The following is a 25,654-nucleotide window of genomic DNA, read 5'->3' as shown; positions in this document are numbered from 1 at the left end:
AGAGAACAAGCAACCCCGGGTTATTGACTCAAAATGCCGGGACTTTCCCCACCGACATTGGAAGCCTCTCCGCATTTCGGATATTCCGTCACAAGCTTTACCTGCATAGCGCCACCCTACCTACACTAGAAGCATTTCGATTCGATCGCCATCGTGTCATTACAAGCTTTTAGGCTGAATACTGAAAGGCTTGACCTCAAACCGCTGTTAATCATCGTCTGTCAGTGACTCGTTACGATGAAGATGCGCGTGACTTCTGCAGTGCAGCCCCGTTGAACAGGTCGGACCGCGAGGTTCCTCCAATCGCAAGTGTCAGACGTGCGGAGCATTGCAGTGCTCTACAAGTGCGTGCATCTGGAGAATCGGCAAGTTCAAACATCGAGAGAGATAAATAACCGGAGACTGCCCTTCTCAATCGCTATTGCTGCTGCCAAGTGTTGTACATCTTGACCGGACTCTACTATGCGAATATTTCTCGGCTTCCTCCTGGCCATAGGCCTTGTTCTTGCAGAAGATGGCTCAAACATGTGGCTACGATACGCGCCTTTCCGTGGCGCCGGCAATTACACGGCACTTCCATCACAGATCCTCGCCTTGAACGCGACAAAAGGCAGTCCGGTGTATACCGCCCAGCAAGAGTTGGTGAAAGGTTTTCATGGCATTTTCGGAAAGCAACTGGAATCGGTGAATTCGACTAGTAGTGGCTCTTCAGCCATCTACGTCGGTACGGTGGAGGCTTACCGAAGCATGTCCAGTCTGCCAGAAGAAGCACGTGATCTGGAGCAGGACGGATTCTACTTGAGCACTGAGGGCGGTAATGTCACCATCGTTGGGTCCAACGAGCGCGGTGCCTTGTATGGAGCCTTTGAGTATCTCTCGCAACTAGCTCAAGGCAAATTCCAGCCTGCTTCCACCGTCTACAATCCTCAGGTACCAATCCGATGGACGAATGAGTGGGACAACATGGACGGAAGTATTGAGCGTGGTTATGCTGGACCGTCATTCTTCTTCCGGGATGGCTTTGTTGTCACTAATGTTACTCGTGCGGCTCAGTACGCTCGTCTGCTTGCGTCCATCCGCATCAACGGAATGATCGTTAACAACGTTAATGCCAATGCGACTCTGCTTAGCGATAGAAACATCGAAGGATTAGGGAGACTGGCAGATGCCATGCGACCTTATGGCGTACAATTGGGAATTTCGTTAAACTTTGCATCACCGCAAACTTTCGGAGGTCTCAAAACCTTCGATCCTCTTGATCCGAAAGTGGATGCCTGGTGGGCGAACATAACAGATGTGATTTACCAGAGAGTTCCTGACATGGTTGGCTACCTCGTAAAGGCAAACAGCGAAGGTCAACCCGGGCCGTTGACTTATAATCGTACACTTGCTGACGGTGCGAATATGTTCGCACGAGCCGCAAAACCACATGGGGGAATCATCATGTTCCGTGCGTTTGTCTACGATAACCACATCAAGTACTCAGACTGGAAGGCGGATCGAGCCAACGCAGCAGTCGACTTCTTTAAAGAGTTGGACGGCAAATTCGACGATAATGTCATTGTGCAGATCAAATACGGACCAATCGACTTCCAGGTACGCGAGCCAGTAAGCCCGCTGTTCTCTACCCTGCGAAATACCAGTACCGCTATTGAGCTTCAAGTCACTCCAGAGTATCTTGGCCAAAACGATCATCTGGTTTACCTTGGTCCACTCTGGAAAGAAATCCTCGAGTTCGATCTTATGGCAGACAACCGCTCCTCAAAGGTCAAAGACATCATCTCCGGTGAGCGCTTCAACCGGCCACTTGGCGGTTATGCTGGTGTTCCGGGTGCAGGATCCAATGCTACCTGGCTTGGAAGCTTTCTTGCGCCCTCCAACTTGTACGCATATGGAAGACTGGCATGGAACGCTTCTGAAGATTCTGTAGATATTCTCCAGGATTGGATTCGTTTGACTTTTGGAGCTGACGAGCAAGTTATGGACACTATTGTCGATATGTCGATGAGGTCATGGCCGGCGTATGAGAGTTATAGCGGCAACCTCGGTGTCCAAACCTTGACCGATATCCTCTACACGCATTTCGGAGCAAATCCTGCCTCTCAGGACAACAATGGCTGGGGCCAGTGGACCCGCGCCGATAATCTGAGCATTGGCATGGATCGTACTGTCAGGAATGGCACCGGAAATTCAGCTCAATATCCGCCGTTGATCGCCGACATGTATGAAAACGTGGAGACGACGCCAGATAAGCTGTTATTGTGGTTCCATCATTTGCCTTATACACATCGCCTGAGATCCGGCAAGACGGTCATCCAGCACTTCTACGACGCGCACTACGAAGGTGCTGCGACCGCACAACGCTTTGTTAAGCAATGGGAATCTCTCAAGGGCAAGATCGATACCCAACGTTACGAGCACGTGCTGTTCAAGCAAAAGTTCCAAGCAGGCCATTCTTTGGTCTGGCGCGACGCCATCAATATGTTCTACTACAACCTCTCTGGAATCCCCGACGACCTTGACCGCGTTAACAACCATCCGTACCGCATCGAAGCCGAGCAGATGACACTTTCTGGCTACAAGCCGTATGCTGTCAGCCCATTCGAGACTGCATCTGGATATCATGCTATCGTTACTACTTCGAACAGCACGACAGGCACTGCTTGTGCCAATGTGACTTTCGCGTCGGGCGTGTACGATGTCGCCGTAAATTACTTCGACCTTATCGGTGGGAAAGCAAAGTACTGGCTCGAAGTCGGTAATAAAACTGTTGGTCAGTGGGTCGGCAATCACGAAGATACCCTGGGACATGCGCCCTCAGTTTATCTTGATGGCCATTCAGCGACGCGTATTACTTTCAGTAACGTGACCGTTCAGCAAGGAGACGAGGTACGCATTATCGGTCAAGCGGACGGTATCGAGCCAGCGCCGCTCGACTACATATCATTCCTCCCTCCAGGCGTAGTCGACTAATGTGTTGAGCGGAAATCGACTCAATTACCGTAGTTTTTTTCCACATACAGCAAAAACAAATCTGTGTTTTCGTGTTCGACGGCGTCCAAACGCCCCTGTGACGATTTCATTTTAACCCGTCGCCTGTCTCCACTTCATCTAACCGCAAACAATATCTGCATCCGTGCGCAAGCCGCATACTCTCGAACGATTGGTGCCTTTTTACCCACATAATATCGCCACACCTGCCTGTGCCTGAGCTAACTGTAACGCCTTCGCATCAAACCGCGTGTTAAACAGCAAGCCACACATTGTGCTCTGGTGTCGCATTTGATTGACATGGTCATGCTTGCGGGAGGAGCGGAGTCAGCTGCGGCTCCGTATCCGGCGCTTCGTTCGACGCCAACAGTTTGAGGTGTAGTTGACATCCTTGGCCCATCTTGCCTGTGAACGGGCCCTCTCCGCTCTCTGCCAAAGGGGTCGCGAACATCAATCACGGTGATCACCAGCTCACCACTGCACAACCATTGGATCCGACATCATCCAATCTATCGCAGGAGCCCGAGAACCCAGAGCGACCAATTTTCGCCAGCATTCGGCCAAGATCATGTGTTTTGCGTTCCAGTAGCGGCCCCGCGATGCTTCAGTCCAGTACCGTAAGCGCCAGGTGCGCTGCCTTAAACACCTCGATTGCCCAAGCGAGTCCTCTTCTCGACCCCCTTCTGCGCAACAGCTAATACCCATGACGACAGGTCATACCAGATATCAGTCAATTCGCGCGCAAAGTGCGAGATGCGCGACATGATCTGAATGTGATCAACAATGATCTGTTGATTATCCGGACAGGTCTTGGCATTGCACAGGACGACTTTTCAAGCTCCCGTTCAGCGTATCCAGAAGCACTTCTGGATGCTTTCACGCAGATACTGGACTCTTGTGACAATACCAGCGAGCGTCTCCACAAGACCTTTTTAAGACTCAATTGCAGCTTACTGCCACAAGATGACTGGCAAACTTCAAAGAATGGTGTCCTCGCCAGCATGCGACAAGACCTCGAGGGCTCAAGAATGGTGCTGGACTTATCTCTTGACTACCTGGCTTTGTACGTACAGATACCAGGACAGGAAACGACTATCGATTCATTTCTTGGGGGATATGTTAGCAGCATCACCACAGCTACCGATGAGCTCTTGAAGAAGACCGACATCGAAGAGATCCAAGTCAATCACATTGCACGAGAACGATTACCTTCGCTTCTCCAAGCGATTCGTCTACTTAGGTCATGCATTACGGCCATGTCCAGGAAGAAAAAAGCAGTTGTGCCACGCACAACGACTCCACGACCAGATTCCTTGGAGCCGTCCTTGGGCGACTCGCGCCGCAGTCTAAGGCATGCCCCATTGCACGAAAATACGATGTCATCATCGTCGTCTGGCAAAAAGGGTATTGGCTCATGGCTGGCAGGCATACCGGTCTCAGATGATGCTCAACCACTGCGGCACTCGAGGATTGTGGAAATGTCCATACCAAAGACGAGTCGAAGAAGCAGATCGAGAGCGTCTCTCCGCGAAACACTTACACTGTCACGTGGCACATTTTACACGGACGATGGCTTGACGAGCCCCACTTTGACTACAGCGCCCGAATCTCGCCTAAAGAAGACACGCAGTTGGAGTTCTGGCATCACAGCGCAATACGCAACCCATGATTCCTCAACAACGAAAGTGCCGTCGAAATACTCGCCGTCAAAATACTCACAGTCAATCACCAGCTCTAACGTTTCCGTTATCCACAAAAAGATCACGTGCGACAAGGTCGCTGTAGCGAAGGAAAACCGAAAGAACCTCGATGTCAGCTCACGGGTGGGCGTAGATCGCATACTCGCCAATGTGCCCGCCGAGGCCACAGCCAGCGATGTCGAAAGGATACTTTGGGAAGGTGCAAATCCAATGGTAGCCCATGCCGAATTTGGATATTTCTTCATCCGCGCTGCATACGAGATGTCGCCAGACATTCTCAGAGTGTTGCTTGACTTTGGCGCGGACATCACGAAAACTATGCCTTTGCCGAACATCTACCACTCCGTTATGCACGCAGCAACTCTGGGAGCACAACTACCGACTCTGGAGTACCTTTTGTCTCTGGGCCATTCGATTGACATGCTGAACGCTGTGGGCGAGACACCGTTGGTTTTGGCGACGAAGACGCCCGGGTGCTTCGAGGTGGCGAAGTATCTGCTGGATCAGGGCGCGGATGTCAATCATGAAACGGAAGATGGCGAGACGCCGCTGTATCTTGCGCTCACGGGGAAAGCCGTCGAGGGGAGGGAGAGGAGTCGCATGATTGAGATGCTGCAGCAGTATGGGGCGGAGGGAAATGTACATATGGGAGATGGTGGAAGAGGAGAAAGGGACAAGAAAGGGAGGATGGTGCTAGGTATCACTTGAAGAAGTGCGGGCACAGGGAGAACGAGAAATGAATCGAATGTGTCACGTAATGGTCTTCCAAGCTGCAGCTCAGCCTGCATATATCGTGACCTGGTAAGCTTTGAATGCCGTGCTCCGGCTGTCAATGAAGTAGCGGCGTCCGCAAGAGCCGCCATCAACATTGTGCTCCATGGTCCGTACTCAAAGTCGATCACTCTTCATTTCGCACTGAGCTATGCTATTGAAGCCTCTCCGACGGGGCATTGAAGGGATGTCGTTGCACGGTGCTCAACGGCTTGCGTCGCTTTTGGCGTGAATTGATGGATTGACTGCACACATATTCAACTGCCACGGGTCACCAAATTGGCATATAAATTGATAAAATTTTGATCTCCTTGGTACAACAACTACACAAGCACAAATCCATCGAATCCACACATCCAATACATTACTCCTCGGTTATCAGACTTCCACGATCAACAATACAAACTTCTCACCATCCTACATCGGAAACCGCAATCATACACCATGTGCTACACTGCCCACGAGTGATTTAAGCTATGTAGCCATTGGGGAGCGTATTTTCCTGTTCTGTGCAACCAATCTTTAGCCCGAGGGTGGCAATGCAAAAAACCTTGGGATACGAGAAAACATACCCTCGACTACTTGTGTGGTGATTGCGAGGACGACCTGATCTATGCCAGTCGACGTCGACGTTGAGCATGAGACTGCGGCCGATGGATAGCGTTGGAGGTATTGAGGGCTATCATAAATATGTAACCTTAGACAGACAAATTTGAATCAACGAATGATGTCGGCACCACGAAAGCTTTTGCTTATATGATCTTCAAGCTGTTTGATGAGTGACAGTAGTAAAGTAAAATGAAAGTCATATGCGGGGATGTGTCAATAAAGTTCCAGCACAGGGGCCACAACATCATATCATTAGATCACACCAAGCCAGTGACAGGGCCTTAAAGGGAAACTTGCGTCCATAAAATGTGATCTGATGCTCCCCACGGCTCAGGTTCAAAATTACATTCGATTGAAACAACACCCTGATTACCTCAACTCAAAGAGCCGGTCCTCACTTTCCTCATAAAACTTTGCTCGCAGTGCTTCTCCATCCATACAGCCATTCACATAAGCTCCTCCCCGAAATATGTAGTGAAGCGTGTCGTCCATCTCTTTCTCGGCTTCCTTCATCTGCTTTTGTTCTCGTTTCAAATTTTCCTTGCTGTCCCCCCACCACCAGTTCCACGGAGTAGATACGCCCCAAGGGCTTCCATGGTCCTTCTCCTTCATTGCCTGCATAGCCTTCATCTGCCTTTTCGTCCGCTCCTCATTTTCCTCTCGTTGGCCTTTCAACATTTCCAAGATTTTGTTGACCTCAGCTGTCTTTACTTTGACCTCTTCCTCCCAACCTGGATTTTCGTTTGATATTCCCCTGTATCTTGCTTTTCTCTCCCGAATGATCTTCAACCTTTGAACGCAGGATTTGAAAGCTTGGATCCGATCCTCTAGCGCTTCGTCCCTTTGCTCGTTCGGCGTCTTCATTTGCTGATTTAGGATAACTGGGACTGTACATCCATAAAGGATACAAATCTTGTCACCTGGCTGCACGCTTTCAGCCGCGATTCCTAGCCTTCCTTTCTTTGTCCGAAACAACGAGCGACCCCAGATTACAGCTTGTACTCGGCGACAGAACGCTGCAATAATCGAATTCCGCTCATTATTGATTAGAGCCGTGGTGTTCACTCTTCCGCTGGCAATGCCTCCTTTCTTAACAGACTCCTTACAAGCTCGCGCGTAGTAAGCTGGAGGGTTCCGATCATCAGATCCTCTGTCAGCAACGATTGTCCGCCAGAATTCGGCCGGTGGGTCATCATTATACGGTGGATTCCAGCCGGTCATGTCAAGCCATGATGCCGGAATATTACCTCCTTGAGATGCAGCCGCCACCTCTGCTACTTCGTCGATAACGAAACCTTCAACGTAAAGACTATAGTGTCCCAAGTAAGGCCTCTTCTTGAACTTAAGCTTTTGGAGGTCTACTTTCCATGTTTGGGCAGCGCTGTAGTTCCTATGACCATCCTTAGGCGACCCAACGAGAGGTTCTGCGTGCGCTCGTCCCGTTTTCTCGGCCTCAAATCCTGGGTGAGCGTGAAGTTCGAAGGGGGCATTCTTGGCACGAGCGACCCAGGACGGCAAATCTAAATCTGCACTTACCTCGTCTGCGACTGAGTTTCCTTTCATAGTTTTCATTTTGCGTTTCAGTCCTGAGATATGCTTGCTTGGCCCTTGCAGGAAGTCTTTTACTCTGTCCCATCCCTCAGGTTTCTTCCACGAGGCTTTCCGTAGGCCCCCATAGAAGGAAGTGCTCCACGAGCAACCGAAAGATTGCACCATCTCCCCACTTTCTTTGGCCTCATTGTGCTTCAGGTATTCGTCTAATGTACGAACGTCTTCGTGCCAAACGTCCTTGTCAGACTTTTCGTATTTCCATTTATGTGGTCGTACCCAACCAAACTCGACACGCACCCTGCATTCTCGAACAAGCCACGATCTTTGTGTTTGTATCCGCTTGTTCTGATCTGAACCTCCTCCTGCATCTTCAGTCGAGAGTCGGACAGATTTTTTCCTTGGTGGATCCAACGCCCATGGACGACAAAGAATATCCAATGCTTGTACTGGGTCCAAGGCATTACTACGCTGGATGCAAAACTCGACAAAGTCTCGGCAGACATCTGAATACGGCCTGGCATAATCGACTACAAATGGTTTCTCTGCAAGAAAACAATCATATATTATCTTATTGAAAGACATGTCAATTGTGTGGGACTGATTGGTATCGTCAAATGTGCTGCTCTGCTCAGCATATGGCGCAGCATCTCTTGCGATCGCTAGCATGGAGTAGATCGAGTCTCTGCATTCGGTTGCCTTGAAGATGAACATGGTCGTTACCAGATACTCCAGGCTCAGGAGGCTTTTCCGGTCGAGAGGATCGATTGTATGAACTTCCTTGAAGTATTGTGCTGCTTTGATGGGGTCATCAAGACCATCATCGTAGTGGTCATCCATAGGTGTCCCATGAGCTCGGAAAACCTTGCCAGTTGCATGCACTAAGAGACTAGCTCCAAGTTCAGAAACATGTTCGAACCAGCCAGGAATATGCTCAAATTTTGCGTCCTTCTGCATGACTTCCGAGAGCCCATGGGTAGCAGATTCTACCTCAACGAAAAGTTCTACAGCGACTGCGAATTCTTTCCATCGAATTGAATCAGGGCCGCAGTAGATCCGAGCGTCCTTAGCTAGAGAGATCTCTTGAACAACCCATCGGCGAGAAAACCACTCCCGCTGCATGAGCATTAACAAGGCTCGCCACTTGTCGCTGTATTTCTTATCCGAGCTTATTTTATCGAAGTCGTTCAGCTGGGTAATTTCCTCTTTAATAAATTTAATCGCAAGCGCGCTTTCTTGGTTGTCTTCTCCAAGCCAAATGCAGACCTTCTCTGCTCTTGTGTAGATTCTTGCCATCATTTGCACCTGTTGATTTCTCTCATTGGAATCTGCCTGATTTATGCATATTGCGTCAATCCAGAGCGTCCGGATTTTCGTAGGTTTGCGGAGATTCTTCAAAGCGAGAGCCAGGTCCCTGCGCACTGCCTTCTTGTAATAGTGTTTGCCGTCTCTGATTGTCACACAGTAGTCTGCGTTTCCGGATCCCCAGCACCACGATAATGCTTGGTACTTGATTTCAATGCCCTTCACCCTCATCCATTCTTTGCTCTTTTCATCCTCCTTAGCCTCCGGTGCGGCCCCAGCTTCGACATCTTTCCCCTTAGAGTTTCCGTACTCATCATGAGTTACTTCAGTCGGAATATGAAAATCGTTGTCGTAATCAGCTTCGACGAGCTCGCAGTCGATAGAAGAGTTGTGAATTGTGCCGGCGCTCAGTTGAAGAAGACGTATCCGTTTCTTGGAATGTGACAGCGGTTTATACCTATACTCCTTCATGTCTTTAAGGGCATCATCATCGAATCTCATAAGCTTTGATCTTTCAGCCCTCTCATCGTTCAGAAATGAACTTTCTTTGTGACAAGTTTCAGATTCGTCTGTCATTTTATTGAAATGACAATATTGAGAATTGGATGGAGCTGAATAGGATACGAGATTTGTTGCGAGAGATTGGGGGAGCCTACTTTAGATGTGAAAGATGAGTAAGGACTTATAAATACGTGCACCGAATCAGGAAATGAGTATGCAGAGAACAGAAGTATAGGCGTCTCACGAAAGTCGTCATCTACGTATTTATGTGTGGCGATGCAGCTTACTGTCAGCGGTCACCACGAGGCTGAAGATAACAAGGGTACCAGGTGCGAGTCTAGACGGAAGCTGAGTCTTCCCGCAGCAGACACGGCACAAAATGCGTGACCACTTTCAAGCCATCTCGGTGTCAAATACCAGACCCGGAATTCTCCTCCCTCCTCCATATCAGTCGATAAATGGGTTTCCGGTAGTGTAGGAACGCTTCATCAGATCTGATTCGTTGCTCGAGTCCAAGGCGATAAGAGCCCGAGTTCCTTGTGAGCGTCTAGAAGGCGCCTTCATCCCTTCTGGGCGAACGAAAAGCAAGGCGCATGTCGTGGGCGAATTGTCTCTCAGGCTGAAGACGGGTCCATTCTGGATGATGTTCAGCTTGAAGCTGACTTAGCCGCCATACAACAGCAGATCACATATGGCTTGTGACAAGGCTCTTCATCTCGGGATGTTCGGAGAAAAGCCTACGCAAGTATTGTGGCGACATCCTATGGTCAAGCCGCTTCGTATAACACTGAAAAACGCTTGGGCCATGACTTTGCTGATGAACCTTAGATGTAACTGTAGTGTTTTTCAGTTGTCAAAAAACTTGTTTAATTTTCAAGTGACGTACCATGTCTACTGTTACGCGATGGTAAGCGACACGGATATGATCAACGCTTCCTTCCGGTAACACAGCGCCAGCCTAGTTGAGAGCACCTTGAGCCACCACACACTGTCATCACGCACACACAAGCGAGCCCAAGCCCACCCTGCACGATATTTGCGCACGCGAACCGAGCAGGCGAGGGTGAGAAATAATAGATTAGCATTACAGACGACAAGCAAGTCGCAAAAAGTTCAAAAGAACATTGTTCTGAGCAACTGTATTGATGTAATCAGTGTGTCCCGGTTGATGGCAGCACGGTACTTAAAGGAGTTCTATGTAGGTTTACCGCCGTCATTTCTGCGGCCCTGCTCAGCTTCTGGTTGCTTTGCCAATCCTCATGAGATCGTCAATAAATTCACTGCAATGAGAGTCTTCTGTTCACGTAGTAACGTTGTACTCCGCTTCGCTTGATCATGAGGCCTTGTTGCAGGGTTGGTTTCAGCTAGGCGTTCTGCGTCCCGAGGTTCTTAAAGCAACTTTGCTTATTCGTTCTTGCTTAGCTCATATTGCCACTCATCTCCTCATCTTCATTCATCATGCCTAGCGCCTTGCTCCGCAAATTCCATACGGCGCCGAGATGATGCGCATTCAATGGCTCCTGCTTCTTTGTCGCCAGGACGCGGGCTGTCTTGATCGCACTCTTGATCTGTCGGCTGTTGAATTGCCACTTGGCGAGCTTGACGAGATCAGCCTGACCAACCTCGACAGCATCAGGTTCGAAATTGGCCATGAAGTTCTCCCAAACTTTCTTGCGATCGGCTTCTGTAAAAGAGTTATACGAGAGTGTAATGTCAACGCGCGACTCGAAAGCCGTGTCGATGCTGCGCATACGGTTCGTTGTCAGAATCGTGATGCCACTGTACTATTCGAGTAGCCGCAGAAAGACGGACACAAGCTCATTGCGTTGGAGGTTATTGGAAGATCGCGCTTCCATGAATACGTCCGCCTCATCTATGAGAAGCACTGCCCCGAAGTGCCCGCTGAGTGCCAAAGCCTTGCCGAGATTTGACTCAACTACGTTGGCAGCAATGCCCAAATCGCCTCCGCCGAGCTTGTACAGTGGGCGGCGCAAGTGCTCTGCTACGCTTTCGGCAGTGAGGGTCTTGCCAACACCTGGCGGTCCGCATAACAACATAATCATTCCTTGACCCTTTCCACCAATGAAGTCGTCAAAGGTCTTGCCGTCGCTGAATTGATCGCGGTCCACCAGAGCAAGCAGAAGGTCTTTCTCATCCTGCGCCAGAACGAGGTTGTCGAACGCGCGTTCCGCCCAGGGTATGTCGTGCAGTTTAGTAATATCGAGGAACTCCCATAGCTTTTTCTCGATGTTGAAGCATCTTGCTTTGGGCTGCGTAAGCAGACATTGGTCTTCAGTCAACGGCGACAAGTCGATCTTGCCAGACGCAGCCGAAGCGCTTCTTCACCTTTTCAAACGACTTTTCGAGGAGAGGCTCCAGGACGCTGCGCAACAGCTGCAGATGTTCAAGCGTTACCGAATCGCGTTCGACTGTGTCATTGTACATAATCAAGTCTTTCCATCGATGCACAAACGGTAGGAATGGAGGCGAGAATGACTTGAGCTCGTGCTGGGTGAGTCCAGGGTACCCCTCGAGAACTTTCTCAAGCACCTTATGGAGCTTGGTGCTGTTGATACGCACTTTGTGAATAGCCCATTCATCAAGATCATCATTGAAACGATGCAAGATGTTGACGGCAAAGGCTTCCCGCGCCTTCTTTGTTTTCTCCTTCTCTTCATAACCGAAGTTAGCTGGCTTCTCGTCCGCCCAGTAGAACCTCTCAGGATTGTCGGCACGCGGAAGCCGATACAGGTCTTTTGTGTCGCAGCGACTGCCCTTCTCCACTGCTTGTGACAACTCCCCTTGATTTTGCATTCCAGGATCCCCAGCCGCCAAGGGCGCGTGCAACTCGGACTCAGTGTCGCTGCCGTCGAGATTCATCTGAGTTGGTGTCAGCTGTGTCAGTCATATTGCATTTTGGAATGTTCATTTACCCTTTGCTTTTGTCGTCTTCATCTTTCTCGGTGAACATGTTGTGGAATGGGTTGAGGTGGGAGAGACGAATAGGATTCAGTGAGTGACATCTCGGGCGCATAATGGAATGGTTGACCGCACATGGTAATATCCTTGATTGCAACGACCTACCAGTTAGTTCAGAAGTTTTGACTATGAGATATCACGCAAAAGTATGTTGAACGAATCATTTTCTACGAACTTGGGTCTGTTTGGGCGGTGCAGATGCCCCTCGCGCCAGGCAACCATCGAGTACAGAGCAGTTCCACCAACAAGATTGCATACAGCATAAAACTGTTCGGTCGCGAAACTCTTCAGACTGCCTCTCCTATTTAATATATCTTTGTCCGGTGAACGGGGCTAGAGGACACTTGCACAAACGCGCAGAATTTTGAATGTCCCTGGAGCGCGAAAAAAGTGCCCATAGAGCTGTAGATCAGTGTGCGTATGAATGTGCGAGTTTGCGCAGTATTGACGGTGATGCTGAAGGCGGGAAAGGGGAATCCGAATGGAGTATGCGCTGATAGGCTAATCGACTTTACCTTCTCCATCCCGACAATATCAACTGATTGGCAAACATAGTCGAAAGATGATTTTCTCGCGTTATGGTTGCATGCACCGTGCCAGGGTCTGAAAGTGCTTCATGCAGATGTTCTTAGGTATTATATTTATTGCCTTTCTGGTTCAGGCTGCTTAGATAGTACGTGAATTTCAAGATAGCCCTCAAAAAGCTGCTGGGCTCTAACAGTGCGAGCGCAATCTGCGTCCGGAGCTGGTGGCGTTCTTAAATGTTGATGTCGAGTTGAAGGAAGGGAGAGCAACATGGGTGAAAGTGCTGTCTGGAAAGGGTATCAACTACAAAATCGCGGAAGATGCTCTAATTCCCTTCGGCTGTCGCAGCTCTTTGTGTCACACTGCCGCCCGCTCTTGACGGCGCGTGATTCGCAAATTTATCTCCAATCTTGAAAACCCCAAATCTTTGTTCCTTCCTTGACTTACTAGGACTGGGTCCGTAACCGCCACCACCTGGTGTCATCACGATGATCCTATCGCCGGCATTCATTGTCGTCGTCGCCTTGCCACCCAGACTGATTGTCCTGATGGTGCCGTCGATGGGGTCTTTCCGAACCCAGAGATTCAGACCGCGCTTGCCTTCCTCACCCCCTGCCATGCCGTACGGCGCAATGACTCTGCGCTCTGAGAGAATAGAGACCTGGAGCGGCATGCGAAACTCGATATCCCGTACACAGCCGTCACCACCACGATTGAGACCATCGCCACCACTGCCTTGGCGGATTGAAAATTCGTGTAACAAGACAGGATATCTCTTCTCGAAGATTTCTGGATCAGACATTCTGGTGTTTGTGACGTGGGTATGTACACCACTCTCACCCTGCCAGTCTGCCCCAGCACCAGAGCCACCAGCGATCGTCTCATAGTATCCAAAGCCCTTAACTACCTCTTTTGTGGTACTGTCTGTACCTCCGTACCCGAAGGTCAGGTTGTTGCAAGTACCTTGAGATGCAGCACAGGCTTGGAACGCTTTGAAGACCAAGTCCACAATTCGTTGCGATGTCTCGACATTGGATCCGACAGTCGCAGCTTTGAGCGAAGGTGATAGGATGCTGTGTTCTGGAAGTTTCAACTTGATAGGATCGAGACAGCCTTGGTTCAAAGGCATCTCAGTTGCGACCATGGATCGCAGGCAATACTGGAATACAGATTAGCCACACGTGGTTCCAGAATTCGGATGCAAGATGCTTGTGTCTTACCATGATTCCAGAGAGCATGACCGCGGGTGGGCAATTCAGGTTACCAAAGTGTTCAGGTCCAGTACCCTCAAAGTCGAACACAGCATCACCGCTTTCAGGGTCTATGTTGATCTGAAGTGACAAAACCGTTCCATCGTCGAGATAGTCAGTTGCCTGCAGATACTGTCCTTCAAATCGTTGGCTGAACGTCTTCAGCAAATCTCGTACAGACTGTGCAGCGTTTTTCTGGATAGCTTCCATGTAAAACTCGACGACTGGCCAGGAGTAATCTTTCACTAAAGCATTGATGAGCTGGATGCCTCTGTTATTAGATGCAATAGCGGCCTTGAGATCTGCAATATTGTCCTTGAGAGTTCTAGTCCCACTGCACCCTGGGTATGAAGCCGGAATATCAACTAAAATCTTGTGAAGCCCCGCATCATCGAATACGCCTTCCTTTACAATTTTGAAAGTTTCGACAGCGACACCTTCCTGCCACAGCTCAGTGGAATGGGGAGGCATTGATCCCGGCTGGATGCCACCAATATCAGCGTGATGGCCGCGATTGGCCACAAAGAATAGAATCTTGGTGGGGTCCTCTTCGCTGAAGACTGGCGTAGTTACGGTTAGGTCGGGCAAATGCGTACCTCCTGCGCAAGGATGGTTGCTGAGCAAAACATCCCCGGGCTTGAGCTCACCATGTCCATATAGCTTAGCTTGGTACGCAACAGCATAACTCATGGAGCCAAGATGACCTGGAATATGTGGAGCATTAGCGACCAAGCCACCAGTCGCCGAAAACACAGCGCAAGAAAAGTCCAGACGTTCCTTGATGTTGACGGAGATGGATGTTTTTTGCATAGTGTGTCCCATCTGTTCAGCGACACTCATGAACCGATGACCAAATATGGAAAGCTGCACTGGGTCTACCGCATCTGTGGTGACTTCGGGTGCATCAACGTCCAGGATTTCCAAGACTAAATGTTCGGGCAGGACCGTGGCAGCACTTGATGGATCAAGCACAATGGTCTGGGTCTTGTCAACCACCATGGCAGGTCCACGGACGGTACTGCCGACTGCAAGGTCGTCGAGATAAAGCAAAGCAGTCTCTGTCCACCCATTGCCCTCGAAATATACCTTAGTGGAAGCTCGCGGCTTACTTGGAGTGGCTGGTGGAGTTAAGCGGGCTTTACGTAGCTCCTCGAACGGGTTGGAGAGTTTGAAGTCAGCACCCTGGCCGATGCTGCGCACTCTTACATCATCCACAATGGTACTTCGCGTTTGCGTGAAGCCAAACTCTTGTTGGTGGCGAGCAACAAAAGCATCCTCGAAGTTGGCGAGTGAACCAGGGTGAGAGATCATCAATGATGTATCACTGCCCTGGTATCGCATGCTGAGAAATAATTCATGTTTGACCTGGTCAGGAGAGAATCCTTGAGACTGGAGTGACCGAACACCCTGAGCACACAACCTGTCAAAGCGGCTTTGCAAATGGTCCAACGCTTGTCCGGAGAAGTTGATTGTTTCTGGCTCCTGGTTCTCAATGACAACGTCTGCGAGTGCCATTCCATATGCGGATAGGATACTGGAGTACCGAGGAATGATAACACGCTGGATGCCGAGGTCTCGAGCCACAGCGACGGCGTGTTGTCCTCCAGCACCACCAAAGCATCCGAGATTGTGGGCTCCTGCTTCGAAGCCGCGGCCTTCACTTAACGTTCTGATGGGCCTTGTCATAGTTGCATTAGCGACGTTGAGAAATCCCATCGCCACCTCTTCAGAGGTAAAACTGGTCGCTCCAGCCTTTTCCTCGTTTATTTGCATGGTCAAGGCTTCAAACTTTTCCTTGACGACATCTTTATCTAGAGGCCGAGGGAAGAGGTCGGGGACAATTCTGCCAAGGAAGAAGTTGGCGTCTGTGACTGTGAGAGGCCCGCCTCTTCCGTAGCAAGCAGGACCAGGGTTGGCACCAGCACTGCCCGGGCCAACTTTGAGCAGACCATTTTCCCATCTCAGAATGGAGCCACCACCAGCTGCCACTGTGTTGATATCCAACTGTGGCGTCTGAATAGTGACCTCCGCGATGGTGCTTTCAAATATGTGTTCCAGAGATCCAGCATAGCGAGCGACATCCGTGCTCGTGCCACCCATATCGAAACCCAACACAGGAGTGCCGTCGTTGGAATCGTAGCAAGTCTTTGAGAGGCCAATGACACCACCGGCAGGGCCACTGAGCACGCCGCGTAAGCCAGTGAAACTTGAGTACGCCGTCAGGCCACCGTCTGACTGGTTCAAGAACAGTTTCTTTCCATTTTGATCCTCTAATTGGCCTTCGAAGCCCTTGCGAAAACTAGCGAGATATGCGTCAGTCACAGGCGATAGGTAGGCGTCTGCCACCGCCGATTGACTACGCGGTACGATTTTGGCCATTTTTTGGAGATCGGAAGATGCAGAGACGCGGAAGCCGAGTTTTCGAGCGATTTCGGCCACGCCCTGCTCGTGGTCTTGGAAAGTGTATGAATGCATCATGGCAACCGCCACACTGCGATAACCGCGATCCGATAACGCTGACAGGTCTTTCCGGACTTCGTCGTAATTTGGCGCTTTGATAATGCGGACGGCCTCTCCCGACAGCCCCTTCACCAAAGCAGGATCGCTTGCAACATCAATGACAGGCTTAGGATTAGGGTGCTCAGTGAACTCCTCGATGGTGACACGTTCATCGACTTCAACCACTGTCTCATACAGCTTGCCCATTCGGCGGACTGACAAGTCGAAGATGTGAGGCCGAGCTTGGTTTCCGATCTCCAAAACATCACGGAATCCCTTGGTTATCACCAAGGCCGTAGGCTCTCCTTTTCGTTCCAGGAGAGCATTTGTTGCCACAGTAGTGCCCATTCGGATGGACTCAACGGCGTCCAGATTGAGAAGTGTTCCTCTTGGAATCGGCTTGCCACTGGCTATCTCCAGGATCTGGCGAATACATTCTGTCGGCGCGTCTGGGTAATCATCAGGGCTTTGTGAGAGCACTTTGATCACCAGCTTCTCATCAGAATCGGGTATCCATGCCCAGGCGTCTGTGAAGGTACCACCACGATCAATGGCAATGCGAATTCCTGACGGCTTGGCGTCTGTCATGTTTGAGAAACCGCAAGTGCTTCGACAAGAAGCATTGATATTTCGAGAATGAGACGGAAAGAGATTTTTGATATAGGATGTGGGATAAGCAGCCGATTTATAAGTTATATATTTTCTTATATCTTTGAACTCCCCCAGTTACCGGGTGTAAGTCTATTGGTGGAGTACGTGTGTAGCGTTCAACCTACATTCAACCTTGCACTGCTGCGTGAAGAATGTTTGGTCGGCTGATTGGCCCGACTGACCGTTAGAGTAAAGACCGACAAAGATTATGAGAGCCGACTTACTAGCGGATAACTTGAACCGAATACATGCCGCGTGCAGAAACTACGCCACTTTATAGATCTGATATCTCTTGAAAGCTCGCGCCGATAGTCCTAGAGCCCCGGTGGTACTGGAACATGCCCTAATGTCCATGGCGTTATGTCGGCCTATCGCAACCGACCCACCACGCTAGTCTAGCTAGTAGCTAGATAAGATAAGACAAAATGAACCCACTGGCACTGGCCGACTTTCGCATCCGAACCATCGTCAGCTAGGGTCACTTATGGTAACTTGAGATATGTAGATCACGTGCATTCATACCGTATCTAGGTATGTAATCAAGCAGGATGGGCAGCGCTGATGCAGGAGATAGCCGCCTGGACCAACATTGCGCATCATCTTTGAATTCGCAGGTCGGTCAGCCTATCTGTGTATCTTATCTTCCGAGAAGCTTATACCTTTTCTGATAAGTCCAATAGCGTTACCCCAGGTTTGGCCATAGGCTCCCAGCCGCACATAAGGCCCACAGCGTCTACATCCTGTCTGCAGGCAAGCTGTCGCTTTAGGACGTTTGTGACTTGCTATCTCCACTCGGCCTCCATCAGACTCTGGCTCACATAATTTCTGTCGAATTAAAAACCATCCATAGATATCGAAAAAGCTTGAGATACAAGGAACATTGCGCTTCATGACCATGGGCAGCCCAGACGAGTCGCCCAGAAAAGGAGACGAGATGGGCTTACACACAACTGAATCCAATGGGACCCTTGGAGAAGCGGCGAACGAGTTGTACCACATTGATCCGGTAAAGGAGCGCAGGATGATGAGAAAGTTCGATGTATGTGAACCTGGACATACTCATGGCCAGCTGATCGATTGCGATGTTGACAATGCACAGCTGTACGCTATAGTAGGAATGGGTATTTTGTACATGATGTCCAATCTCGACAGAAGCAACCTGGGTAACGCCAATATCGCTGGTATGCCAGAAGAAATTGGTCTCATTGGCAATCAATTCGGCATTGCCACCACGCTTCTGTAAGCATCAACTTTGCCAATCTCTCTCAGCTTCAACTTGTATCTGACGCCCCTATTTCCAGATTCGCTACATATGTTCCGTTCGAAGGGCCAGTTGCTATTCTACTCAAAGTCGTTGGGCCTAAACCCCTCATGACAACATGCGCTTTCTGCTGGGGAATTGTCTGTATTGGAATGTGTAAGTTCAAATGGCATGCGCAATCCACATTTAACAATGTTGAATATCGAAGTATGAATGCTGACACGAATACGATGGTGTAGCCTTCATCAAGAATCATTACGGACTTTACGCTTGTCGGCTTCTCATCGGGTTTTTCGAAGCTGGACTCATTCCCTGTGTCAACGTCTATATCGGATTGGTGTACAAGAAGTCTGAACGAGGTCAACGATCTTCCTTCATCTTCGCATTCAGTGCCCTTTCTAGTGCCTTCGGCGGGCTGTTGGCGTTTGGCCTCACGCAGATCCGCACTTCCAACTTCTCGGGATGGAGATGGCTATTTGCGGTCGAAGGAGCCATCACCGTCATATTTGTGCCCCTCTTCTGGTTCATCTTTCCTACTACACCTACCGAGGCATGGTTCCTTACTGAAGAAGAGAAGCGGATGATGAAGCTTCGTTATGATTCCGATCCGTCTTGGGGATATGACGATGAATTCACTTGGAGCGAGTGTCTGAAGGCGTTCGTCGATCCGAAGTGGTATGCGTTTTTCGCGTATCAGTTTTCCATCAACATCAGCCTTTACGGCTTAACGACTTTTATGCCTGTCATTGTACGCGGACTAGGATATACGTCAGTCCGCGCAAACCTAATGACTGCGCCAATCTTCTTCGTTGCTCTAATATTCTTCCTGGCGCTTGCTTGGGCGTCAGATCGAACGGGGCTCCGAGGGCCGTTCCTCATTGTTGGTCTTGTTTGCTTGATCACTGGCTACTCGATCTTGATTACGGTCGATAATTTGAAGGTCAAATTCTTCGCATGTTTTGGTGAGTTCAGATTTCGCATTAATCCTCCTGTTAGTTCTCTCACATGGTACCTTTTGCTGATACTTACTTCAGTCGCGGCTTTGGGCATCTACCCGACAACCGGTCTCTCCATCATGTGGTTGCAAGACAACGTCTCGCGGCATTACAAGCGAGCCACCATGGTTGGCTTCACGCTCACCCTTGGAAACACCGCGGGTGTCGCAGTCGGACAAATTTTTACCTCGAAGAGCGCGCCAAAGTACTTGCCTGGCCTTCGTATTGCGTTAGGGCTAGCCTGCTTTGCCCTGTTTGATGTCTGTTGCATCATGTTTGCCTTCATGTGGGTCAATAGAACGCGAGCGGCTAAGCTGCTGGCGGCTGAGCAGGCTGGAACCCAAATCGAACCGAATGCTGCTCTCGGAGACTACGACCTTCATTTCCGATACTCCATCTGATGTGGACAGGTCTTACGTTCGGAGTCGTGTGGGCAGACATTGTCATGTAAATAACTGCGATGTTCAGGTAATTCCATTGTATGTAAAACTGCATCAACCAAGTAATGGTTACGTGCTGCCCCAAGTCGATAGAGATTGCTGGTCGAAACCATGTCTCCAGGGAGTATCGAATTCTTTGCTTTCATCAGATAAAAATGCTACATACATTATATTTGCACATTCATCCCAGTAGAGTGGCTCAATATTCAGGATCTACATTATTCACTGACACACTGACACACTGACACGCTGAATTTGGCATAATGAATGCTTCCTAGTAATCACTATCAAATCTGTCATATTTCCGTCCCAATATTGACTCAGTGTTAGTCGCGTGCACGAAGGCTTATGAGGCTTCGCTGCTTCGGTGCGCCGGATCGTATCGACCGACTGTCGTGCTTACAGACCTACGCATATCTATCCATCAGTGCTATGACCATGTCTATCCAGGTGATCGGATCGGTGACAGTCGCCGACGCCCTGCATAGTGTAGCTCGATTTCTCGATACAACAATCGTGGCATTCACAAACCGCTTGCGAACACTGCCTGGATTCTCCACATTGACACCTAATAACACACAGTGGACATCGCAAGCTCTGAACACTTATATCTCTCGTCTTGCCACTCAATCGGAAAGGGCCAAAAATTCTCGCCCATCTCAAAACATGGCTGATACTCCAGTGGTCACGCTACTCAAGGAATTGATGGAAATTCCATCTATTAGTGAAGAAGAGGAACAGATTGGCCTGTTTCTTGAAAATTACCTAAAGGATCGAGGTTACACTGTTGAGCTCATTCCCATTGCACCAGGATCGACTCGCCGCAATGTGTACGCTTACATGGGTAAGAATCGCAAGGCTCGGACCATGCTCACCTCGCACATGGATACGGTACCACCTCATATTCCATTGAGCATCAAAGGCGACATCATTTACGGCCGCGGCGCTTGCGATGACAAAGGCCCGCTAGCAGCGCAAATTATTGCCCTGGAGGAAATGAAGGCAGAAAACAAGGTCAAGGATGGCGACGTCTCACTGCTCTTTGTTGTTGGCGAGGAGAAGGGCGGACCAGGAATGCTCGCGGCAAACGACATGGATCTCACATGGGAAACTGTTATTTTTGGAGAGCCAACAGAGGGAACTCTAGCTACTGGACACAAGGGCCACTACGTTTTCGAGCTCTTTGCAAAAGGCGTTTCGTGTCACTAGGGAAATCCTCATCAGGGAAAGAGCGCAACGGATGCGCTTATTTCTGTATTAGACGAATTGAAGTCTTTGGAACTACCGACGTCGGAACTCCTTGGTCCCACGACATACCACTGCGGCAAGCTTCAGGGGGGCGTGGCTTATAACGTTGTAGCTGCGGATGCTTACGCGCTATGTGGTGTTCGGGTCGCTGCCGATCTCGAAAAGATTGTGAAGCAAGTTGCAGGGGTTGTCAGCAAGTATCCTGACGTCGAGTTGAAGAAGTCTTTTTCGTATCCTGAGACAAAGCTCGACCATGAATTTGAAGGTAAGACATTTATTTGCCAGGCTTTCCCTGAGGGAAGCGCTTCAACCACATACCTGCTAGCTAACACCATGCTTTCTGACAGGTATCGAGCATAAGCCTGTGTCGTTCGGCACTGATATTCAACGGTTGACAGGAACGCACAAGAAATACCTCTACGGGCCTGGGTCAATTTTGCATGCCCATGGAGAAAACGAGCAGGTTGCCATACCCGACCTGATCAAATGCGTAGCTGTCTATAAGCGTCTCACGTTGGCAGCTCTCCAGTAGTGAAAATGAAAGAAGAGTTTACATGGAATATAATCCTTGTGAGTCATGAATGATCGCCCAATGTATTCTTCTAGAGCTGGCGTATACTTGGGCGTCCTGAAGGCCCTCCTGACTATCGGCACAAATACATCCTAGCTTAAATTCCATTTAGTAAAGAATTCTGGTATAAAGAGACATGTCGTGGGATGTGGACCCGGAGATTTGTTGGGTCCCGAACCCAAATAGGAAGGTCGGCAAGAAAGGTCGGCATTTTGAGTGGACGGCACGAAGACCGACTACTGCTGATAACATAGGCTAAAGCACTATGATCGGTCGAAAAGGCTAGATATTGACCGAGACAGAACTTTCCCAGCTCCTGTTTGTTGTCTGTGGAGAGCAAATATACCGAGCTGAATATTTCATTTTACCTGCCAAGAAAGATCTTGCTACCAAAGAACCAAGTCAAAAGTCTACAGGAGAGCTATGCCACCAAATTTGAAAGACGTCCCTATCCTGGAGCGAGATGAGGCTTTTGCCATCACCGCTGACTTCGTAGCCGACAAGGATGCGAGAAAAGTGAGCTTGGGAGCCGGGGTTTATCGTGACGATAAATCCAACCCATGGGTTCTCCCAAGCGTTAAAGCAGTATGTCTATCAGATCGCATTCCCATCTCTACTTCCTTTTTCAGTGTCTAACCCAATAGTATAGGCCAAGGATATTCTTCATAGCGACTCCTCCTTGTACCATGAGTATCTAGGAATAGGTGGATATGAACCGTACTTGAATGTCGCGAGGGACCTTGTTTTGGGAGATGATGAAAACCTGTCCAGTCGTGTTGTATCTGTTCAAACTATCTCCGGCACAGGCGCTAACCATCTCGGTGCTTTATTCCTGGCTGAGCAATTGAAACCTCGGAACGTCTTCATCTCCGACCCGACATGGGGTAATCATCATCTTATCTGGGAAGTCGCGGCCCCGAACGTGACACGGAAGAAATACCCTTATTACAAAGCATCGACGCGGTCGCTGGACTTCGAGGGAATGGTGTCGACTTTGGAGAACGAGACCGAGGAGGGCGACGTTGTCATCTTGCATGCATGCGCTCACAATCCCACAGGCATTGATCCCACACAAGATCAATGGCAGGAGTTGGCACAGCTCTTTCTGCGCAAGAAGCTGTTTGCTTTCTTCGACTCGGCTTACCAAGGCTTCGCGACCGGTGACGTGGACGCTGATGCATGGGCAATTCGTTTCTTCCATAAGACACTCTTCGGAAGTACTAATGCTTCTCCATTGGTTCATCACCCTGGTCCAGCCGGTATGTGTATCGCCCAGTCATTTGCGAAGAATTTCGGACTTTATGGCGAGAGAGTAGGTGCATTCCATCTCGTCCTCTCTGCGCAGGCAACTGCTGCGGGGGCACAAAGCCAATTATATCGCCTCATCAGAGCAGAGATCTCGAATTGTCCTCTCTTTGGCTGCCGCATAGTTCATACTGTGCTTTCCAACCCAGAACTCACCAAAGCGTGGAAGAGAGACTTGAAGACCATGTCCAACCGTATCAAGAGCGTCCGAGGGAAATTACGGGAGCAAATCGAAAAGCACAATGATGTTGGGGACTGGAGCCATCTTGAGTCACAGATTGGCATGTTTAGCTTCACAGGCCTGACCGAGCTACACATCCAGAGACTCAGGGATGTTCATCACATCTATTTGATGCGCAATGGACGGGCCAGTTTGAGTGGTGTCAACGATGGCAACGTTGAATATGTGGCGGATTCAATTGCTGAGGCTATTCAGGCTTTCAGGGTTCCATCGTGATGGATTATTGTAAAGCTTGGGCAATTAGCGCAGGCCTGGTCTATCATTTACTTTAAGCAAAATACAATCCTGACCGCGAAAACAAGGGATCAGTTCCATTTATGTCTTTAATTCGACACTTGACAAGGAAGTGAGGGACACATCATAGCCCAATAGGCTGGCAACCCCAGTTAAAAGCTACAGCACGAATTCCATGTGCTCCGCGCCTACAAGATTATTTTCGTCCTGACTGCCATCGGTATTATTGAGGAATGTTTGCAAGAGAGGGTGATCTAGAGGATCAACAGTGAGATTACCCCCGCCTGCGTCCTCAAAGCTTGTGTAAAAGTTCGAAGGAATTATGAATCTGCTCCAGTCGTATTCATCTAGAGTTGCCGAACCCGCGGAAGGCATTCCGAGCGGATTCAGATGGCTCGGAAACCTCTCTTGGCCACCTCCACTATCACCATCTTCTCCCATTGCTCCTCCCGGCTCCGCCCTCATTCTATTAAGAGGCGGAGTAGTTCCCTGATCGGCTGTCGCCCGGGCAAATAGATGGCTGACTCTCCCCTGGATCTGAAGTAGACGGGCAAAGTAGTCCCCCGCGATAGCGTTTCCGTTATCGCGCATCATTACGAGAAGCTGAAACGCTGTTTGAACGGCATCTGAATCGCTCGCATTTGGGTAAGAGATGGCTGATACTATCAGCACAATTGTTGAAGAAAACAGATGATGCGCGTCGAAAAAGCCACAAGTGGCCAGGGCGTTTTCAACAAAAAGCTGTACAATAATGGCATTCGATGTCCGGGCAGCGGTAACGCAGGAATCAGCCAGCGATCTTATAGTGTCTGAGATCGGCGGTGTATTAGTTCCGCCGCCGCTGCCACGGAGGTCGATACCATCGTCTGTGAAAGGGTTCTTGAGCTTAAAGACGTATAGAAGGATGGGCCTCGTTGTCAGAATGATGCATTGGTTGAAGTGCAGTTGCAAAGACGCCACTGATCGAGGGACACCGCCAACGGGGTCCCATCGCAGCCGAGCTGGAACATGACTGTCCCAATTTCGTAGTTTTCCCAAGATCGACCGGACGTTCTTCACAAGTTTCTCTCCGCTGACCTTGGCTGAGGGAACATGAACGTCATTCATGATGTACCCTGTGATCTTTGCCAAATTTATGAACGCAATGAGGTGATCTGCAGAGCTTCCCAAAGATTTCTGGTCTGCAGGAGATAGTCCGTCTGTAGAAGGCACAGCCACATCGATATCCGAGTCTTGAATCGTGACGGGCTGACCAAGTTTGGAGCATGTTGAACGGTCAAAGATGTAAACAGTCCACCACAATCGTCGGCGGTGCTCACGCTCTATGGCAGTGAGGGCAGGAGATTCTGCAGCAGGGCGATGAAGGCCGATAACAGTGCTTGAGCGCAATGCCATACCGCTATACATATGTGCCGACTTAACGCGGCCGAGCGCGTTTGAGTAGAAAGACTGCAAAGATGGTCAGGTGAGAAGGTTCATCTGCAACTTGCCCGCTGTGAAGGAGGAGAAGAGACTATGAGTCAATTGAAGTAGGAAGGGGAGCGGGAACTGACAAATAGGAGCAGTGTCTCGATTTGATCAATTGAAGGCTCTTCGAATAGATCTTGCAAGAGCCCAACGGCGGTCAGGAAATACTCAGTCCCGGCAACGGTCGATGACCTCGCCTCTTTGGCAGCTGTCAGCGTCGTAGAATACAGCTCGCCCAAAGCCAGGATGACGAAGAACTTGCAGACCCAAATGCTATCGGTCTCCTGTGCAAGCCCTTGTGTCGATCCGTACATCTGCTCCAAATGCTGCAAGCAGTGCTGCTGCATGAACATATGGTAGTCTTGACCAACGAATCGGAAAGCTACTCGCACCAGCAGGGTCGCTCGGATGCGATCGGGGAATTTACAACTAGCCACACTACTCATTTGACGAGAAAATGCCGCGTTGCGCACATAATGGCGATCAGGAAGCCGGTGTGTAGCAGTTCCTTCTGGATCAAGACATTGTAGTATGCGATCGCTGAATGCTGAGCAGGTGGACTC

The 25,654-nt window shown here is 49.7% G+C and overlaps 8 protein-coding genes across 8 annotated transcripts; 4 read left to right on the top strand and 4 right to left on the bottom strand.

Annotated features, from left to right (window-relative positions):
* Positions 1-462: 462 nt before the first annotated feature.
* On the top strand, positions 463-3,044 carry SNOG_08802 (hypothetical protein; the record flags this gene model as incomplete). The annotated part of the gene is made up of 1 exon (XM_001799057.1): positions 463-3,044. The coding sequence occupies one exon, from the start codon at positions 463-465 to the stop codon at positions 2,971-2,973; it is 2,511 nt and encodes an 836-aa protein (XP_001799109.1). The 3' UTR covers positions 2,974-3,044.
* Positions 3,045-3,992: 948 nt separating this feature from the next.
* SNOG_08801 (hypothetical protein) lies at positions 3,993-5,399 on the top strand (the record flags this gene model as incomplete). Its single annotated transcript, XM_001799056.1, has 4 exons — positions 3,993-4,054; positions 4,118-4,184; positions 4,232-4,381; positions 4,713-5,399. 4 exons carry the CDS (start codon positions 3,993-3,995, stop codon positions 5,397-5,399), a joined length of 966 nt encoding a protein of 321 aa, XP_001799108.1.
* Positions 5,400-6,440: 1,041 nt separating this feature from the next.
* SNOG_08800 (hypothetical protein) lies at positions 6,441-9,425 on the bottom strand (the record flags this gene model as incomplete). Its single annotated transcript, XM_001799055.1, has 1 exon — positions 6,441-9,425. The coding sequence occupies one exon, from the start codon at positions 9,423-9,425 to the stop codon at positions 6,441-6,443; it is 2,985 nt and encodes a 994-aa protein (XP_001799107.1).
* A 1,418-nt stretch (positions 9,426-10,843) lies between these two features.
* Positions 10,844-12,481, bottom strand: SNOG_08799 (hypothetical protein; the record flags this gene model as incomplete). The annotated part of the gene is made up of 4 exons (XM_001799054.1): positions 10,844-11,204; positions 11,238-11,740; positions 11,772-12,305; positions 12,395-12,481. The coding sequence occupies 4 exons, from the start codon at positions 12,479-12,481 to the stop codon at positions 10,844-10,846; spliced, it is 1,485 nt and encodes a 494-aa protein (XP_001799106.1).
* An 846-nt stretch (positions 12,482-13,327) lies between these two features.
* Positions 13,328-17,266, bottom strand: SNOG_08798 (hypothetical protein; the record flags this gene model as incomplete). The annotated part of the gene is made up of 4 exons (XM_001799053.1): positions 13,328-13,338; positions 13,377-14,088; positions 14,150-14,739; positions 14,776-17,266. The coding sequence occupies 4 exons, from the start codon at positions 17,264-17,266 to the stop codon at positions 13,328-13,330; spliced, it is 3,804 nt and encodes a 1,267-aa protein (XP_001799105.1).
* Positions 17,267-18,224: 958 nt separating this feature from the next.
* SNOG_08797 (hypothetical protein) lies at positions 18,225-19,986 on the top strand (the record flags this gene model as incomplete). Its single annotated transcript, XM_001799052.1, has 5 exons — positions 18,225-18,368; positions 18,399-18,568; positions 18,631-18,746; positions 18,830-19,552; positions 19,625-19,986. The coding sequence occupies 5 exons, from the start codon at positions 18,225-18,227 to the stop codon at positions 19,984-19,986; spliced, it is 1,515 nt and encodes a 504-aa protein (XP_001799104.1).
* Positions 19,987-20,691: 705 nt separating this feature from the next.
* On the top strand, positions 20,692-23,606 carry SNOG_08796 (hypothetical protein; the record flags this gene model as incomplete). Its single annotated transcript, XM_001799051.1, has 5 exons — positions 20,692-21,217; positions 21,287-21,620; positions 21,977-22,047; positions 22,287-22,385; positions 22,549-23,606. 5 exons carry the CDS (start codon positions 20,692-20,694, stop codon positions 23,604-23,606), a joined length of 2,088 nt encoding a protein of 695 aa, XP_001799103.1.
* A 177-nt stretch (positions 23,607-23,783) lies between these two features.
* Positions 23,784-25,444, bottom strand: SNOG_08794 (hypothetical protein; the record flags this gene model as incomplete). The annotated part of the gene is made up of 2 exons (XM_001799050.1): positions 23,784-25,073; positions 25,178-25,444. 2 exons carry the CDS (start codon positions 25,442-25,444, stop codon positions 23,784-23,786), a joined length of 1,557 nt encoding a protein of 518 aa, XP_001799102.1.
* Positions 25,445-25,654: the final 210 nt, after the last annotated feature.

Source organism: Parastagonospora nodorum (genome assembly GCF_000146915.1).
Source record: "Parastagonospora nodorum SN15 chromosome Unknown scaffold_13, whole genome shotgun sequence".
NCBI classification, from domain to species: Eukaryota; Fungi; Ascomycota; class Dothideomycetes; order Pleosporales; family Phaeosphaeriaceae; genus Parastagonospora; species Parastagonospora nodorum.
The sequence above is the reverse complement of the archived record's forward strand: the minus strand, read 5'-3'. Positions and strand labels throughout refer to the sequence as shown.